Source organism: Sphaeramia orbicularis, chromosome 3 (assembly GCF_902148855.1).
Source record: "Sphaeramia orbicularis chromosome 3, fSphaOr1.1, whole genome shotgun sequence".
NCBI classification, from domain to species: domain Eukaryota; kingdom Metazoa; phylum Chordata; class Actinopteri; order Kurtiformes; family Apogonidae; genus Sphaeramia; species Sphaeramia orbicularis.
In genome coordinates, this window is record NC_043959.1 from 4,687,628 (window position 1) to 4,705,174 (window position 17,547).

Below are 17,547 nucleotides of genomic sequence, written 5' to 3' on the forward strand. Positions count from 1 at the left end.
GATGAAGAAACTTGAAGTAGAAGGTATAAGAATAAAACAAAGATACACAAGAATAATAGAGAGAACTGAACATTAAAAATGCTAACCATTTGTCACCAAGTGCCTAACCCTAACTGTCCATCACACACATTCTCTCCGTGATCCTCAACACCCTGTGGACTCTGCATTATCTCCCTCCAGTTTTTGTGTTGTTTCTTCATTTTTATTTTTCTGTTAATAAAGCATTATTCCTTCAGCACTGTGCATGTGAGTCCAGTCATTCACTCCGTCTTTACAATTTGTATACACCCTCCTCTAAGAACGCCATGAATGCCGCACGAATGATGTACTTCTGCCTATTAAGAATATCTTACATCTACCTTAAGAACACTGTGTGAATCTCTGCTTGTACGTCCATTCATGTGAACACTGTAAAGGGCCCCTAAAGAGAACGTAATGTATTCTTGTGATCTATTTGCGATCTACTTGCAGCCACCATAGGAAAATGGAGTTCTGGAATGGCCTCCTGATCCACGAACGTCATACGTTGTTCTTAGGTTGTTCCCAAGGCATTCATTAGGGTGCCCTACGAAGCGGATTCGTAGGCCATTCATAGAAAATCTTGCACAAGATCATCCACCTGGCTACAAACTTAGGAACAGTCTACGAGCTCTCCATTCTTAGTTTGTATGAAATGGTCCATAAATTGTTTGCACGGTGTATGTAGTCATTTGTAACAGCATTTGTGACTGAGGCATGAAGACCAAATACAAATAACTAAAGAGTGTTTTGTAACCATACTGACTGATTTAATTGGACACACATACACCGCATGCAGCTATGTTCATAAGTAGTAACCTTGACCTTTGACCTTCGGCCACCAACATATTTTTAAAACTTTAATCACAAAACATTTAAAACATTAATTATTATTAATGATTGAGGTTGAAGTGATGTGCGAAATTCGAGGCATTCTGTCAAACATTCCTGAGAGATTGTATAATAAATGGGAACCAACAGATGAATGGACACAGACGTCTAAAAATAATACAAATGGAACCATTAAGGTTCTTTTAAAAGCAACATCTGATAACAGTGTTAAACGCTTCTAATGGCACTGGATTTTCCAGTGGAGGAAATATCAATACCTTTACATCCTGGAATACTAATATACGTTCAGATCATCAGTCTTGCTGTCCAGCAGTAAAGTATCCACTAATAATCAGCATGTCTCAATTGTTGTTGTTGTTTTTTTGATGACTGCTCTAATGGAACTGCTGGATTACACAACATGCACAGCCTCAGTGGTCATGAATCTATCTCTGCTTCCTTTCCAGTCTGAGTTTTTATTCATTTATGGGGGAGAATATCATATACATAAGCTACTATTATCACCACAAGACTGTTTATTAGGTCCAGACAACCTGTCCACCTGCGTTCATCTTGACAAGTAGTCAGTCAGTAATGGCAACAGGAAACTTAATGTAGAAACACCAGAAATAATAGTGAAACATCCAAAGCAGAAAGAAAGAAACTTTACATACAAATGTAAATGAAAGAATCAGCATTAAGCACAATGTGTTTATTATATAGATCTATTATTATAACTTTATGATCTCACAAAAGAAATATGTTTTACAGTTTATAAAACCTGGATCCTACAACTTAATGATGAAAAATAACCCAGCTTACTATTTCCCCTGGCAAGAACTTTAAATGAAGTTCCATCAGCACTGAGATGCTTCCACAGGCAATTTGAATTGTAGAAAGATGAGAAAATGGAAAACCAATCTTCCGCAGCGGCACCTGGAAATAACTGCAGCAGAATAACTCAGAGGCTACCAGCTGACTGGTAAAAGTTAAGACCAGAGGCGATTCAGACACACACAGTTTAACAAGGACCTTACAGTCTCTTGGTGATAATAGTGGCACGTGTATATGATATTCTCCACCATAAATGAATAAAAACATAGATTGGAAATGAGGCAGAGATAAATTCATGACCAGTGGGGGTGTGCATGTTGTGTTATCCAACAGTTCCGTTATAGCATTCATCAGGAAACAAGCAAATGACAGTGATTTAACTGATTATTACTTTACTGTTGGACAACTACAAGACTTTTTTTTTTTTTTTACTATAACCTTTATTTAACCAGGAAAAACTTGAGGTTTAAATTTTCTCGATGATGTTGAAACAAGGCTATTAGTATTCCAAAATGTAACTGTACTGATAATTTCTCCATTGGAGAATACAGTGCCATTAGAAGCTGCTAATCACTTTTATCAGGTGTTGCTTTTAAAACAATCTTAAATGGGCTGTTTGTATTATTACCTCCGCCAAGGAGGTAATGTTTTTGTCAGCGTTGGTTTATCTGTTTGAATGAACAGACCTTTTAAAAACTAGAAGCACTCAGAGAGTGCAGACCTCCACCAAGGCAGATCAATGCCTCAGATATGTATGAAAATTTCAGGAAATGTTGATACTGGCACAAGGAACAAATGATTAAATTTTGGTGGTGATTGGGGGTGGGCCAAAGGGGCCCACTGATCCATCTTGGCGGAGGTTTGCGCTCTGCGAGTGCTTTTCTAGAAAGGACAGCGCAGACCTCCGCCAAGGCAGATCAGTGGGCCCCCGTGCCCCTCCCCCCACCCCCAATCACCACCAAAATTTAATCATTTGTTCCTTGTGCCAGTATCAACATTTCCTGAAATTTTCATACAAATTCGGGGCACTGATCTGCCTTGGTGGAGGTCTGCGCTCTCCAAGTGCTTCCAGTTTTTAAAAGGTCTGTTCATTCATCTGCTGGTTCCTGTTATGTTATTCAGTATCTCAGACAGAACGTTGCAAAATTTTGCACTTTTACTTCAACTCAGTGATGAAATAAAAAGATGATGGTGGCCAAAGGTCAAGGTTACGACTTATGAACATAATTTCCCATTCAAATACAGGAAAGAGACGCATGATGGAGCAGCCTTGGATTAGGTAATCCCTCACAAACTGTGCTGGCATCCTATGTAATTACAGTGTGTTGTTGTCTCTCTGTATATCGCCAATAAAATGATTTCAAACACTCTGATTATGTGCTCTGACTTTCCATTGTCTGGATGATGTATAAAATGTGTGTAACTTGTTAAGTCAAGCAGATCAATCATTAAACCGCATAAAGGCACTCAGTGAGGCAGCCAGCACTCCTGCCTCATGTCAGAGGGCGTTCGTGAGCCCACAGGTTCTTCTTGCCACTGTGTGAGCTACAAGTCAAGAGCAGGAATTTGTTTATTTTTCCTTCTTGCCTTAATCTCAAAGTGGAAGATTACATATCCAACATAATTTGACCAAAAATTAAATTTTGACCTTAAATGAAATATGCGTCACATATGTATGTGTAAAGAATGCAGATATGAGATGTGAAACAGAACCTGTTAACAGTTGCCAATCAAATGGTGAATAAGATACTGTTACATCCAGCTTTATTTTGACAGCTTTCTGTTTGGTTCCTGCCAGTCCACCTGTGGCAGCTTGATGCAGGAACTATAAAAGCAGGCCCTTTGTTTCACTCTCTCTCTGTTCTAGGTTTACAGGCCACCAGCTTCAATAGCACAGTTAGGTGCTGGGATTGAGACATTTTATCTTCATTTTAGTTTGATTCAGTTTTCTATTCCTTCAATAAACCTTCGTTTACCAGTTAATTGTGGTGGTGTGTCCATCATTATGTTTGGCTCATGAGCCAACCGTAACAATACTCTTTTAGGCTCATATATTTGTAGATCTGACTCTGAAAGAGTCAGTATCTCACCTGCCATGAACCTCACTGCACGTCACAGCTGTGAACCATTGAGTAGAACAGTAGTCATGTGATGGTGAATATGGACAGTGATCTGTAATTATAGGGGTTAAATACATTATCATGTATTCATGCACATATTATTATACATTTATGCATGTGTGAATGTTACAAGATAGCATTTCTACTGCCTGAAAATAGAGAAGGGGAATTAGAATTCTTGTTTCTTGTCAGACCATTTTAGTTATAATACATTGAAAAGTTATAATGGAATTTTGCTATGAAACTGTGTGCACTGCAGCTTTAACTAAATTTATCACTGTGAGAAAATAACGGTTTCCATAATATGCCAAAGTTGTCCATAGACTGTGCTGCAGAGATATCTAATTGGGGCAGTTAACCAACTAGCTTCATCTCATTCCCTCTTTTAAAATTACTTAGGACCTCAAGTGGATAGTTGGTGATAATTGTTGAATTTTAACTACAGAAATAGCAAGGCAAGTGATCATATCACAACTACCTGAATCTGAAAAAAGGTAAACAACACTTGTCATTTCAGTATCTCTTTTAATATTAAATACATTCTTCTAAATAAACATGTATCCACATATAAAAGCATTTATTACTATTTACAATCTGCAATACCCTCAGAAAACATCAATTTCTGTACCTTATCAGTGATTGTCATAGCATTACTTTACATTTATTTATATATTTGCAAGGATGCCAAAAAGCTGAATAGTTGACACCTCATCAAGAAATGTCAATACAACTTTATTGCTCAGCCCATCCAAATATCACTATTTCTTACAATACAGCTGCCCATATTACTATTTTTTCAAAAGAATCACTCTTAAATGGCAACATCTATTGGATCTGGTTTAGACATGTGCACTTAACCTGCCACATCTACGAAAGTTCACAAGACACTGTTTTGGTATAAGATGATAAGTGATGTATTGACATTTGATATTCCTGAAAAACATGGTATGACCAAAGTGCACAGGCAGGTAAAAACATGACCCTGCCCTTTTCAGTCTGAAGTAAATTATTAAGTAGGATATAAAACAGCTGTGTACCATGTACCTAAACCAAAAGCCTATAACTCAGGGCTTCATGTCTAACTACAATGAGCCATTAAACCACAAATAGCGTGGTTGGTGTTCAAGAATCTTAATTTGACTCCATGACAAGAAGTGATCTATTACAAAATGGTGGGGTGTGGGGGTAACCTCACTGCTAATTTGCTTCCTCCACCTTTGATTTTCTCTTTGAGGTTTTGGCTTTGGGGTTTTCTGAATCCACAGGTTCAGGGGAGCCTGGAGGATCAGTGGGTGGGCAGGGGGCTTTCTCCACATCTGGTTCTGGCTCCAGGGGCATCGAGGGGCTTTTGGAAACTCCTAGAAATAACACAAGTTTCAAAGTTGTCGTTATTTACCCAAGTTTTTGATCCACCAACCTCCCAGGAAAGGTTGTTTTGTTATAGCATTAACATTAGTAACTGTATATAAACCAACAGTCACATTTACCCACAGTATTACTGATTCTACCCACTCTAATTCCACTTACATTGGGTGAGTTTACTTGAGTATCCCAGTCATAATCAGGTTTTTGTTTTTGCACAATAAAACATATCTTAATTTTAGAAACCTGCATTGACCCTCATTGCGAAACCCGAAAATGCTAGCTCAAGTACTCCAAAACAAACTGTGATGCTGTTTTGCATATCTGTCAAGCAAAAAAAAAGTATGCTGATGATGCTCCACCTGCTATAAACCTGTGTCCTCATCTTCAGAAACTATAATTTAAATTAAATTAATGTTTGGCTAACAGTAACAGCAATTTCAAATTAAAATGTAAATGGTTTGTGCTCCATAAATGCTATACAGTACTATACTAGCAATAGTAGCTATAATAGCTAGATTGGGATAGAAATACTAAACATATACAGGGACACCAATGATTTCAAGTAAATGCCATATCACTCACTTGAAATAGATACATGATAAAAAATGGGATGTGGGTGGACATGCAAACACAAACACAAAAGTATACCTCAGATTGGCTTTGTGAAATGACTGATTTCATTCAAATGATTTCATAGTGTAAACACTTGGTAGGTTAAATAACGTACAGTAATGTGCAAAACTCTTAGGCCACCTCTGGGTTTGTTGTTTGTGCGGGGTTGAAATGAGCTACATATTTATTTCTTACTCTGTTTTCTTCAGACACCACAAGAAAATTCACAAAATATGTGACCAACATTAAAAGACACACAAACTGAAATAAATAAGTTATAAAAGTTAAGGTCAGCATTTAGTGTGACCTCTGACCCCATGACAAGAAGCAGCACAAACAGTCCAGCGCAAACACAAACGTGTTGAATAAAACATGGTATAAAACATCAGAAAATGAATGCAGTAAATCTCATATTGTCTGAACAAAAGGTTAAAGACATGTTAAGTGCAAAAGCAGGTCACACTAAATATGACCAATTTGGTTTATAGAACCTGTTTTTTCCCTGAAACACATATATCCAGATTGGATCTTACTACAGACTGACAAATGCATATGTGTGGACATTAGAATTCTACTAAACCAACAAAAATAATGCTGGCTGAGGACTTTAATACAGTACTGTTTGTTCATCATGTACTCTATTTGTGTTTCAGATTTCTGTTAAAACTTTAACCAAGTTTGTTCGGTATTCAATTTAATATTTCATAATTACTATAATGTACATAAAACCTGCATTCATATTTGACAGTAGCAGTAAAGTGATGCAAGGGCTTATTGTATAATTACAGGCCACATTCTCTTATTCATAAACAGGTGGTTTCTGAGGGTTAGAAAGCAGACAGGTTGCCAGATCTGTGAAAATATGTGCTGTTCTAAAGTCAGTGTTATTTATTATGAGCTAAACCACCCACTGGCTCTTGTAGAGAAAAGCACCCTTGGCCATTTACATTCGAGAGTAGTAAACGTCTACGATCACTTCAGAGCAGCTTTAAATTTATTAGCTTACCTGTGTGTCATTTTTCCACACTACTGAGTTTCCTTTGTTGCCAAAAATTTATACTGGCTAGAGGTTAGCTTCTTTTTTCATACATTCCATTTTGCTTGAGCCCATATATTCAATCTGCTGCAGCAGAAGAACCCAGAGGCTCAGACTACACAGGGAAGATATATTTTAAGTTCCCATTTTAAATGAGAAACTTGGCTTTGGTTTAATGGAGATGCAATGGGTGTGAAATTTATCATACAGTGTCAAACTACATTTGTAGAGAAAAAAATATTTTGCGTTGGCTCACTTCATTTTGAGTTTGTGCTTAGAACAAAGAGAGTGATTTGGCCTCAGGCTGTACAACACTTTACAGTTAAGTTTAATTGCAGTGTAAAGGTAGCTCAGACAGTCACTAATCAAAACTGACTGTTTTTATTAATCATGTTTGGAGGGGGGGGGGCATACCTGCTGGCAGCTGGATGTTCTTGTTATAGCTTGCAGCAGAAGACATGGCCTGACCCAAAGCTTGGTTTGTGCCAAGAGGAGCACCCGGGGTTTTGGTGGCTGATGCTGAGTTGGATTTGGATTTGGAGTCCTTGGCTGGTTTAGTCCACACCACATTTTCTGTCACCTGCAGGGCAGCTCCCATCTTCTGAGCCATGTCCATCAGCTGTTGGTGACCGATAAGCAAAGCACATAATCTCTATTAGTATTATATAATCAGTCATTGGGCAGAATTTTCAAAATGGGCAACTAAAATAATAATAGAAAAATCAGTCTGATATCTGTAGTATGTAAAATAATGGAAAAATTGAAGCAGTCCACATATAGTTGTGATCTGACGTCAGTGCGGGATTATATATTGAACATTGACTACACTTCAACAACTCAGGTTCATGATAAATGTTCATCTGCTTTATAAACCAGTAACATCTGGAATACCTCAGGGATCCATGATGGACCCTGTTCTCTTTGTTGTATATATAAAGTATTTGCCAAGTGTAACATAATTGGATGTAAACCATTTTGCAAATGACACAAAAATATTTAGAACAATATCTATGGCACTGACTCAAGTGATTCGTCTGATACCAAAGCACTGAGAAATTAAGTGATCAGCTGATGGGAGATTCAAAGAGGACAATGGCCTAGGTTGCTTGGATTCCACACTCTTTTCAGAATAAATTAAAAAGACAAATGCTATGCTGGAAGTAATTATCTACCTTGTCTATTATATCTTTTCAAGATGTAAGAGGGAAACATTTCTCTTGCTGTTTAAATCCTTTGTGAGATGTTGTCTGATATTTAAAGTTTAGTGTCTTTATAAGTACAATAAATATAAAAAAAATATATGTACAGATGAGCCAAAGAGGGTCTAAAGGGGATGACATATAAGGAGAGGTGAAGAAAATTACAATTATATTACTTTCTAACCTATATATAATTTAACAGGGAACTCCTCTAAACTGTGTTCACAATATTTCTTTACACTTTGCACTATCTGTACTGTTAAAGCCTGAAACATGTTTACAGAAGATTAAGTGCAGTTTTCTTCAGTTCATTCCAAATTCTGGTCAAAAAAAGTTATTTGTGGAAGTACAAATCTGACTTGTGCTACTGTTTTGTTTATCTCTTGTTTGTTTTTGGAGCGTCTGGTGTGGAGGATTTATATCCTGTGCACGACAATATCAACATATTTCAGTAAAATGAGAGTCATGCCTATAGGACACTTATGGGCATCAATAACAAAAGAACCAATGGTACCTCTGGATCAAACTCAAAGCTGCTGCTGCTGTCTCTGAGCAGGTTGACTTTCCTCTCCATCTCCTGGTACTGCTCCAGAGCTCCCTTCTTGTCACCGTGATTATAGAGGAAGATTGCGAAGTTCAAGTTTACCAGAGGATTGGATCTATGAGAAATTTGACCAAGCAAAATAGAAATAAATCATTGAAATGGTCAATACGGCCTCAGTCTAAGGTTTGTGTCACATAACAAACTTACTGGTCGAGAGTCACAGCTTGTTCATATGATCTGGTGGCATTCTCCACATCCTCTAAGTTGGTCAAAGCCACTGTTTACAGCAAGAAAATGGCAGGTGTGAAATACTACTACTCTTTAGTATAAAAAGAGTGCATATTTGAAATGTCTAAAATTATAGAATGGCAACAGCTGGTACAAATCATAGGCTTTCTCTTAAATCTTCTGTAATTCCTTTTCTGTCTTGTTGCCTCAGTACCTGCCAACAGCATATAGAGCTCCCCCATACGTGGGTTGAGGTTGATGGCGGCACTGAGGAAGTGGAAGGCTGAAGCATACTGCTGCATAGTCAGATGTACCAGACCGAGGTTGTACAAGACCTTCCAGTCAAAAGGAGACAAGTAATGGGCCCGCTTCAGGCAGCTGATGGCCTGTGGGAAATTAAGTTACAGGACGAGCAAAAGGCGGAACGGACTGTTAGAGAAGCCCTGACTAATGTATGATATGACGAGGAACAGCTGAAAAACAACACATTCTGTAGAATGGTGGTGAATGGTGCTACTCGAAGTCATTAAATATCAGTGTGCTTAATACCATATGACTGAATCTCTCGCTGCTCAACTGATTACATTTCTTTAGTAGTGAACATAGGGGGTTATGAATTGTCTTCAGAATTTTTTTATGACTCATAAAATGTCACTTTGAATATTTAGCCTTAGTTTATTCACTGATCATTTCTTTATTTAACAATTTATTCATTCATTCATTATCTGAACCTGCTTTATCTTCATTAGGGTCAAGGGGGTAGCTCGGAGGCCTCTCCCAGCTACCGTACGGGCGAAGGCGGGGTACACCTGGACATTTCACCAGTTCATTGTAGAGCTAACATATAGAGACAAACAATCGCTCTCACATTCACAACTATGGGCAATTTAGATTAACCAATTAACCTATCAGCACATGTCTTTGGATTGTGGGAGAAAGCCGGAGTACTCGGAGAGAACCCACGCAGACACGGGGAGAACATGCAAACTCCACACAGAAAGGTCCCACCCCCTGTCAACTGGTGTTGGAATCGAACCTAGGACCTTCTTGCTGTGAGGCACGAGTGCTATCCACTGCACCACCGTGTTGCCCTACAATTTATTCAGTTTACACTTAAATCATTTATTATTCTCTGCTGGGCTACCACAAGTCCTAATCAGATTTTTTTTTTTTTTTAAATCCACAAAGAAGACAATGTTTTGCTTTTCTAGAAGATGCTATTCTTCCTCTCCTCAGAAAGTACAAACTCAACTTCTAATGTGAACAAAAAGGACTTGTATTCATTTATAAATATCTTCACCTAACCCATGACCTGCCTAGTGCTTTACACATTTTTTTAATTGAACTTCCTCTTTTTCCATAAGATACTACTGTGTCTTGTCCAAAATAATCTTTTTATTTCACCAGCCATGTCTGACTTATAAAATGTAGAAATAAAGGGGCCAGTAGCATTTACCATTATTATCAAAAACACTGGAATAATTAACAATAAACGATATCTTCGCTGTAAGCCTATGTATTAAGTACAGATTTGAAAACGCTTCTAAATGCATCATAGATTTATGAGACGAACTAAATTAAGAAGAATTAAAAAGGCTTCAACTGTTAGGAATAAACGTCCCTACAGAGTATGTATAACAGAAACTGACATTAAGGATGTTTCATTTGACCATTTAAGGACTTTCAACATTACCAATATTTTTTTACCTTTGTTGACTCCTACATTGATGAAAACCAAATACACAGAATTACTCACAGCAACATATTTCTTCTTGCAAAAAAGCACATGCCAATATTGTTCCAGAGAGGGGGGCTCTCGGCACAGCGCATGCAGCCCTCGGTACTTGTTCATGGCCACATCAAAGTCAACCGTGAGTCTGCATCATACTGCCTGCAGCCAGGATGGCCTGGAAATAAAACAATGATTAGAGACATATTAGAGGGAGATGTACACTTTGAAACAGAAACATGATGAAAGACAGGCCATACCATCTGACAGTGAATGGCCTTAAATTCTCAATGAAGTGTTTTAAAAGCGTCCAGAGGTGCTTCTTTCAGTAATCTGATAGCAAACAGTACCCATTGTACCTTATAATTGTTGGGTCAACGTCCAGTGCATTTCCAAGGGTGTTCAAATGCTTTTTGGTATTGTTCCAGCTGGCAAAAAACAACATAAATAATTATAACATTTATACTCATTTTAGATCTGTAAGTTGTATGCACATATTGTAAATGATAAGGCTGAGGCATAATATTATTAAAATTGTGCTTATTTTCTTAAGAAAATTTCAGGTTGTTCATGTATATGATGTTATTCCACATTTTTGTCCATGATTAGTTGTAAATGTAAACATTTTCATACTGTAATTTCCCTGCTTGTTCTAAAAAAAAGAGAAACATTTGGAGTTGTCATTATTTATATGTCATTATGCTATTGTTTCAGGCAAGGCAAGGCAAGGCAGATTTATTTGTACAGCACAATTCATACACAGGTCAATTTACAGGGCTTTACAAAAATGAAAAAGAGACAAGTTAAAAACACACAATTACAACTAAAACATAATCAATAAAACATAAATAATAGTCAATTAATATAAAGTAAAAGAGAAGAGTGCAGATAGAAGACTCAGCTGTTCTATGCACAGTTGAACAGAGCTGTTTTCAGCCTGGACTTAAACATAGTCAGAGTAGAGGTCTGTCTCACATCATCAGGAAGACTGTTCCAGAGTTTAGCTGCATGGAACTGAAATGCAGCCTCACCCTGTTTAGTCCTGAGTCTGGGCACCAGCAAAAGACCAGTCCCTGAGGTTCTCAGGGTCCGAGATGGTTCAAATGGGACCAACATGTTCTAGACGTACTTCGGTGCTAGACCATGGACAGACGTACAGACCAGCAGAGCTGTTTTAAAGTCTATTCTCTGTGCCACAGGAAGCCAGTGTAGCAATCTGAGCACAGGAACTATATGGTCGTACTTCCTGTTTCTTTGTCGCACGCGCACAGTACGGTCAGGGGATGCGTGCATGTTGGTTGTAACCGTAACACGTGCATCACTTTCTGTCCTACCTCTAATACTATGGGGGTACGGTGCAGTGTGTGCCCCCCGCAGAAGTGAAATGTGAAACTTTTCGCTCATTTCTCTTTTCCCTACCTCCTGAAGCTTCGCAAATGCATTACATACATGTGGCCCGAATCAGGAACCTGGAGGATGTCTTCAACTTCTGTCTCACTGACCGTGGACTAGACCAACCTCCAGGGATAATGCTCCAATACTGACCCTGCATTTGTGCGTGCATTTATTCGGGGGTGCATTGCTCCCCACAAACAGACTGGCCGGTCTGTGTTTTGATCCACCATGTCCATAAAGACATTCTAACTCATCAACGCCATGATCCGGTTCAATGACTGGCTATCCCAGCCGCTGCAGACAAACTGGCAGCCTTCAGACAGGTGTGGACAGGGCGGAAAAGGGCAATTAACTGACTATTAATAATTTAATCGAGCAAATTCTTATCGACAATTAATCGTTAGTCAATTAATTGTTTACATCCCTAGTTTAGACAGTAAACGTTTGATTCTGGCAATGTTTTTGAGATGGTAAAAGGCTGATGATGTTATTGATTTACTGTTCCAACCTGTTTGAGATCACATTCATTTGTATGTGGCTCATGAAATAAAATGAGTTTGACACCCTTGCCCTAAGAGTACATCATTCTAAGGATAAAGGTAATTAAAACCCCAAGCTGTGTTAAGGCCCTCGCCCCCCCGCGTGACCGCCGAGGCCACAGACAGTGAGAGTATCTTGGGCTTGATCCGACATTCTGCGAGATGCGCACAGTTTTATACTTCTGAAAATGAACGATTCACCGTGAGCTCCTCACAGCCACGCCCAACATTTGATCAAAAATGTAGGTGATAACTTTTGATCACACATGTGTGTAGATGATTTTTACCAAGTTTGGTCCAAATTGGACGTAAACCCTAGGAGGAAATGACGAAAGTATGAGGGGTGGGATTCTGACAAAAACCCATTCATTTCTATGGCACAGTGTTGGTGTTGTCATGGCAACACGATTTTAAATAGGGGTGTGTCCTCACTGGCGTTTTTGTTCAGTTTGGAATGAGGAATGTGTGTGTCAAATTTCTTGTCCCTGTCAAAAAATTTTTTTCACTCCCAATCAAAAACTATATGGGGCATTAGAGAGACATTTTATGATCCAACTAGGGCTGCACGATTTTGGCAAAAAAAAATCCCGATTTTTTCCTCTAAAAACTCGATTTTCGATTTCGATTTTTGGGTAAAACTACAAAAGACAACAGAAGTCAGCATGTCGTTTTCGTGAGCAGCCCACAATGCAAGGCACTGCTCTGACCTCAATTCTGTGATGGTATCACGTGATGAACCCACAGAAGTTTATTTATTCCTAATTAAATCTTTATTGAATGAAGTAGAGTATACAAACGATGTATACAAGAAAATAACATAAGTTTGCCGGGGGGAATACACTACAACACAATGTCCAAATCAGAGCAAATACTTATGTTTTTTACAGCCTTTTTGTTTCCAGATTTATCTAACCGCTTTAAATAAAGTTCAACATCTTTCAATAAATAAATATTTGGTTTTGTGTTACAGAGCTTACATTTGTGAAAGAAAAATTTAGCAAGTAAGAGGACTGAATTAATTATTAATTTTCTTTTCTTTTTTTTTTTTTGGGGGGGGGGGGGGGGGGGGGGGTATCTGGCCCACAGATGTGATATCAATGTAAGTCAGTGACAGGCATCAGTCATGCGCGCGTGGAACATGTCATATGAGTGATCCCCATGCAGTTCTATTTAAACTGGGGGATCCGTGCGTGGAACAGACCGACCCAGGACACGCTGGAGGGATTCTATCCCCAGATTTGGTGGATGTGTGTGGGCAGAGGGCTGTCTGGCCTCCTCTGCTGAGGCTGATGACCCCGAGAGCCGGACCCCTGGAGGCTATTAGCCCGTATAAATCTATACTCGAGCTGCATCGTTGTATAAGCCGCAGGGTTCAAAACGAGAAAAAAGTAGCAGCTTATAGTCTGGAAAGTACGGTACATGTCCGAGGAATAATTTAGTTCAGAATTAAAGGGGGATTAAACCAGTGACTTTATTCAGGTTTTTTTTTTTTAACTCTTTATTCTAATGTTTTAAATCACTTTTACAGTGCAGTAGCAACACAAAATAAAAAAAAGGAAACGCAATACAACAAGGGGGATGTTGTTCCTTATACATTCGACGGCTTTTCCGTACTTAATCTGATTTCAAGAATTCGTGTCCTTGAATATGATCCATTTCTCCCATCTTCGCTTAAAAGTTCCCATCTTAATCTTAAGTTGAAATGTTAATTTTTCCATGGTATATATTTCCTCTATAATGTCCAGCCATTGTTGTGGTCGAAGAGGGTCATTTTTTAACCAGTTCCTTGTGACTACCTTTTCGCAGGCAAGAATTAAAATTTAAAATAAATGTCTTCTCTTTTAATTATGCCATCAGGTATTAGACCCAGGTAGATAGTCTGGGGGTCCATTGGAATTTTATCATTTAAAATGTTCTCCATTGTCTGAACAACATGATTCCAAAACATTTGCATTTTTACACATGTCCAAAAGATATGCGAGTGGTTGGCATTCATGTGACCATATCCTCTCCAGCATTGCTGCTGTTTTCCCAATTATTTGCTTTTAATATTTGGTGTAATAAAGAACCGAATGAGGTTTTTCCAGCCAAATTCTCGCCAACCTTTAGAGCTGGTGGATGTTAGCTGCGTTTTGCACATAGAATGCCACTCACTTTCAGATAGAGTAATATTCAATTCAGATTCCTATTTCGATTTAATGTAAAATGAATTCACAGTTACATTTTTGTAGACCCTGATATAATTTAGACACAATCTTAGCGGGTGTGTGTTTTTAAGCTCCTGTGAAGACCTTAATCAGTTCGCTGCCCTCTGATAAGTTACTTTTAATCTCCCTATCAAAAAAATGTTTTACCTGTAAATATCCATACTGATCCTTATCCTCCAAATTATATTGTTTTTTTTATTTTATCAAATGATTTAAGGTTTTCCCCTCAATGAGTGTACTGTTGTTCCCTTTTCTCTCCACCTCAGAAATCTATTATCAGATTTAGCAGGGGCGAATTTATCTCACTGGGAAGGCCATACCAGGAGCTTACTATCATTTTCCAAATTATTTTTCTTAATAATCACGTTCCATATTTTCAATTGTTCTTTTATGATGACATTATCTCCCTTATATTTTGTGTGTTCTTTACCCCCTAAACAAGCCTGAGGTTGTGAAATGTCTAAATTTAAATCAATATATTTCCATTTGGCTTGATACTTGGGGGAACACCAATTTACAATATACCTCATTTGGGCTGCATAGTAATACTGTTTCAAATTAGGTAAAGCTAGACCTCCTTCTATTTTTTCCAACTGAAGTGTTTTAAGTTTTACCCTTGGTTTTGTCCCAGCCCAAATAAATCTAGATACTAATTTATCCCACGTCACAAACTGAGAGTCAGGGATTCGGACCGGAAGTGATAAAAAAGATAGAATAGTCTAGGCAATAGATTCATCTTCACCACCTCTATCCTTGAACTCAAATCTAGTGTTAATGTTGACCATTTTATTATATCTTTCTGTATTCTATTTTTTAGTACCTTGTAATTTATCTCATACAGTCTGTACAAGTCTTGAGTGATTAGTATCCCCAAGTATTTTATTATTTTTGTATCCCACTTTAATTTATATTTATGCCTGATAGTTTTGCTTGGAGTATAATTTATATCCAGTATCTGCGTTTTTAAAATGTTCAGTTTGTAACCTGACATTTTCCCAAAATTTTCCAAAACTGTCATAAGTTTAGGAAGTGTTGAGTTCGGGTTCTGGAGGAAGGCGATAACACTGTCCACAAATAATCCAATTATATGATCCTCTTTAGCCAAATTAATTCCTTTCAGTTCTTTATGTTGTCTGATTTCTTGAGCTAATGGCTCAATAAACACTGCAAAGAGTGAAGGACTCAGGCAGCACCTGTCTTGTGCCTCTATCAAGTTTAAAACTGTCTGTAAGTTGTCCATTAATCTTTATCCTAGCAGATGGGTCGCTATAGAGGGCCTGTATACACCTAATGAACTGGTCATTAAAGCCCAGTCTTTCCAATACTTTAAAAAGAAAAGGCCAGATAACCCTGTTGAAGGCCTTTTCTGCATCCAGGCTGACCAATGCTGCATGCAATGATTTTGTTTGTTGGCGTGTTTAATAATATGAAGGGTTTGCCTGATATTGTCCTATGTTTGTCTGCCTTTAATAAATCCTGTCTGGCCCTCATTAATTAGGTCACGTAAGTGAGACTGAAGTCGTTCAGCAATTATAGAAGTGAATATTTTATAATCTACATTCAGTATAGAGATCGGCCGATAAGATTCACATTGTTCTTTATTTTTTCCTTCTTTTGGGATCACTGAAATTACTGCTTCTTTCCATGAAGGTGGTAACTTAGCCTCTCTTAGTGTCCAGTTTAGGGATTCCAGCAACACTGGGGCAAGGTCCTCATTAAAGATCTTATACCACTCATTAGGGAAGCCACCACAACCTGGACTTTTATTTTTTAGTTTACTAATAGCTTTATCTAGTTCTTGTCTTGTGATTGGAGCCGTTAATTTAGCATTTTGTATATTGCCTATGGAGGGTAGATCTAGCTTTGATAGATATTGTTTGATATTATCTTCATCCACAATTTCAGATTGGGAATATAAGGACTTGTAGTAATCTCTGAATATGGTTTCAATTTCTTCTGGATCATAGACTTTTATTACTTATTGGGTCTCTAATCTTGTGTATTGAATTTTTAATTTGTTGTGACCTAACTCGTTTTGCGAAAATCTTTGTTGCTCTGGGACCTGATTCATAAAAAGTTTGTTTTGCAAATCTCAGTTTCTTTTCTAATTCACCTAAAAGAATTACATCTATTTGGCTTCTAATTTCTTTCATCTGGTCTGTGATCTGCTTATCCTCCTCCTTTTGATGAAGTTTTTCTAGGTTCCTCAAATCTTCTTGTAATTTATCATATTTTAATCTCCTCATTTTATTTAGATGTGCTGTTCTTGAGATCAGTTTCCCTCTCATTATTGCTTTGATTGTGTCCCATAGTATTGTTGGTTCTATTTGGTCATCTTTATTGTCTTTTATACATTCACTAATTTCTTTTTTAATTTCCTTTCTTCTAGTGTCATTGTTCAGTATACCAATATTCAGTCTCTATAATGTGTTTTTGGCTGTGTTGTTCAGATGTATAGTTACTTCTATTGCTTTATGGTCTGATATGTCTGCAGTGTCTATTGAGCACCCCCTCACCCTATGTCTATCTGTATTATTCATTAGGAAATAATCTATTCTAGAGTGCACCCTATGGGTAGCTGAATAGTGTGTGAAATCTTTCTCTGACGTGTGGAGGTTTCTCCAGACATCAAACATACCAAATTCTTTGATTAATCTATTTAAGTCTTTTGGCATATACGATTTATGTTTTCTCTTGCTTGTTGTATCTACAGAATAATTCAGAATTGTATTCCAGTCACCACCGCAAATTAAGATTCCCTCACTTACAGAAATCATCTTGTCAAAGAAAGATTTTAAGAACTTCCTATCACTCTCAGGAGGCACATAAACATTGACCAAAGTAACCAAAACATTATCTATTTTGCCTTTTACCATAACATATCTTCCTT

General features: G+C 37.8%; 1 protein-coding gene across 1 annotated transcript in view; it reads right to left on the bottom strand.

The window, feature by feature from the left end:
- Positions 1–4,308: 4,308 nt before the first annotated feature.
- The window catches only part of bbs4 (Bardet-Biedl syndrome 4), a 34,762-nt gene continuing 21,523 nt past the window's right edge, over positions 4,309–17,547 (bottom strand). Inside the window, 10 exon segments of the mRNA XM_030123438.1 lie at positions 4,309–5,161; positions 7,231–7,435; positions 8,530–8,674; positions 8,767–8,836; positions 9,002–9,173; positions 10,544–10,563; positions 10,566–10,624; positions 10,626–10,654; positions 10,656–10,694; positions 10,876–10,944. Coding sequence (XP_029979298.1) covers positions 5,001–5,161; positions 7,231–7,435; positions 8,530–8,674; positions 8,767–8,836; positions 9,002–9,173; positions 10,544–10,563; positions 10,566–10,624; positions 10,626–10,654; positions 10,656–10,694; positions 10,876–10,944 — 969 coding nt within the window. The 3' untranslated portion in view covers positions 4,309–5,000.